This window comes from Emiliania huxleyi, assembly GCF_000372725.1.
Source record: "Emiliania huxleyi CCMP1516 unplaced genomic scaffold EMIHUscaffold_253, whole genome shotgun sequence".
In the NCBI taxonomy this organism is placed as follows: Eukaryota; Haptophyta; order Isochrysidales; family Noelaerhabdaceae; genus Emiliania; species Emiliania huxleyi.
In genome coordinates, this window is record NW_005200146.1 from 49,727 (window position 1) to 50,868 (window position 1,142).

Consider the following 1,142-nt stretch of genomic DNA (forward strand, 5'->3'; position numbering starts at 1 on the left):
CGCAGGGGTAAATGTAAACCGGATGGAATTTTCTTGCGGGAAAAGGACCTTTGCCCACACTTGTGGTGTGCCGGCGGGCCGCGGGCGGGCGGGCGGGCGGGCTTGCGCTTGGCGGGCGGGCGGGCTTGGGGCTCGCGTCTCAATGACCGTCTCTATCAGTAGCAGCCCGGAAGTAGACCAGCGGTGGGTGGCCGTCTGTTGTGCCTGCACCCGTCAACCCTGACTGTAGCATCCGTGTCAGTGTGCGGACCACATAGACATACGACATAGTTCCCACGCATTACAATCCAGGGCTCAGAGTCGTCAGACGGCGAGGAAGCGGGCGTCAAAGGCGCCCGCCCCCGTGGTGACCATCTCCGTCTCTTTGGCAGGCCCGCGCCGCAGGCCTCCCATGCGGCGCTTCTTCCCTCCCTGGTTGCTGACGACGCCGTAGCCAGCACCGGCGCCACCAGCCTCGGTCGGGAACGGATCCGCTTGGCCAGGCTCCTCGCGCACACCGCCGGGCGCAAAGCGGCTGCTTGGATGGCCCTGCTGGCTCCGACTGGCACGCTGGCGGGCCCCAGTCGCGTCGCGCGATGAGGCAGCTTCATCGCGACAGCCGCAGCAGTTTGGCCGGCAGCGGCGCGGGCAGCCGGTGGCGGCTCGTCGCGAGTCTCGCCGCCCGCTTCTTTGCTCCCGCCTCCGCCTTGAGCCTCAGTCAGGGAGGAGTCGGAGGCGGCCAGGGCGGCCGCGGCTGCCAACGCCTCCTCGGCCTCCCTCAGCTCGGGGTCCTTTGCCGCCACAGCGCGACGTGCGGCGGCGCGGGAGCCGGCACGAGGGCTGGGCAGCGCGAGTGGCGGCCGCCAGGGTCGGAAGTATGGTACCCTAGACGGAGCGGCCACTCTCGTCTCAAGAGACGCCCTCTCCCTCCTCCCCGCGGCGACCTCTGCCTCTGGAGCCCTCGCCCTCTCCTCGCTCGCGCTCGCTGCGGCGGGGCGCGCGCTACGGGGGCCTGCGGCCAGTGCCAGGAGGTCAGGGTGAGGGGAGTCTCGCTCCCCGCCGCCTCGTTCCGGCGCCTTCGTGGCAGGCCGGCGGCGCGCCGCCAATGGGTCCGACCGCGCTGGGCCTGGCTACTGCTGTCTTTCTTTTTGTTGTAACATTCT

The 1,142-nt window shown here is 69.8% G+C and overlaps 1 protein-coding gene across 1 annotated transcript in view; it reads left to right on the plus strand.

Moving 5' to 3' along the window:
* Window positions 1-579, plus strand: part of EMIHUDRAFT_457535 (hypothetical protein) — a gene marked incomplete at its 3' end in the record, with an annotated part of 4,897 nt that extends 4,318 nt beyond the window's left edge. The window contains exon 5 of the mRNA XM_005777867.1: window positions 271-579. Within this exon, the coding sequence (XP_005777924.1) occupies window positions 271-579 (309 nt within the window). The remainder of the gene's footprint in view (window positions 1-270) is intronic.
* Between the last annotated feature and the right edge of the window lie 563 nt (window positions 580-1,142).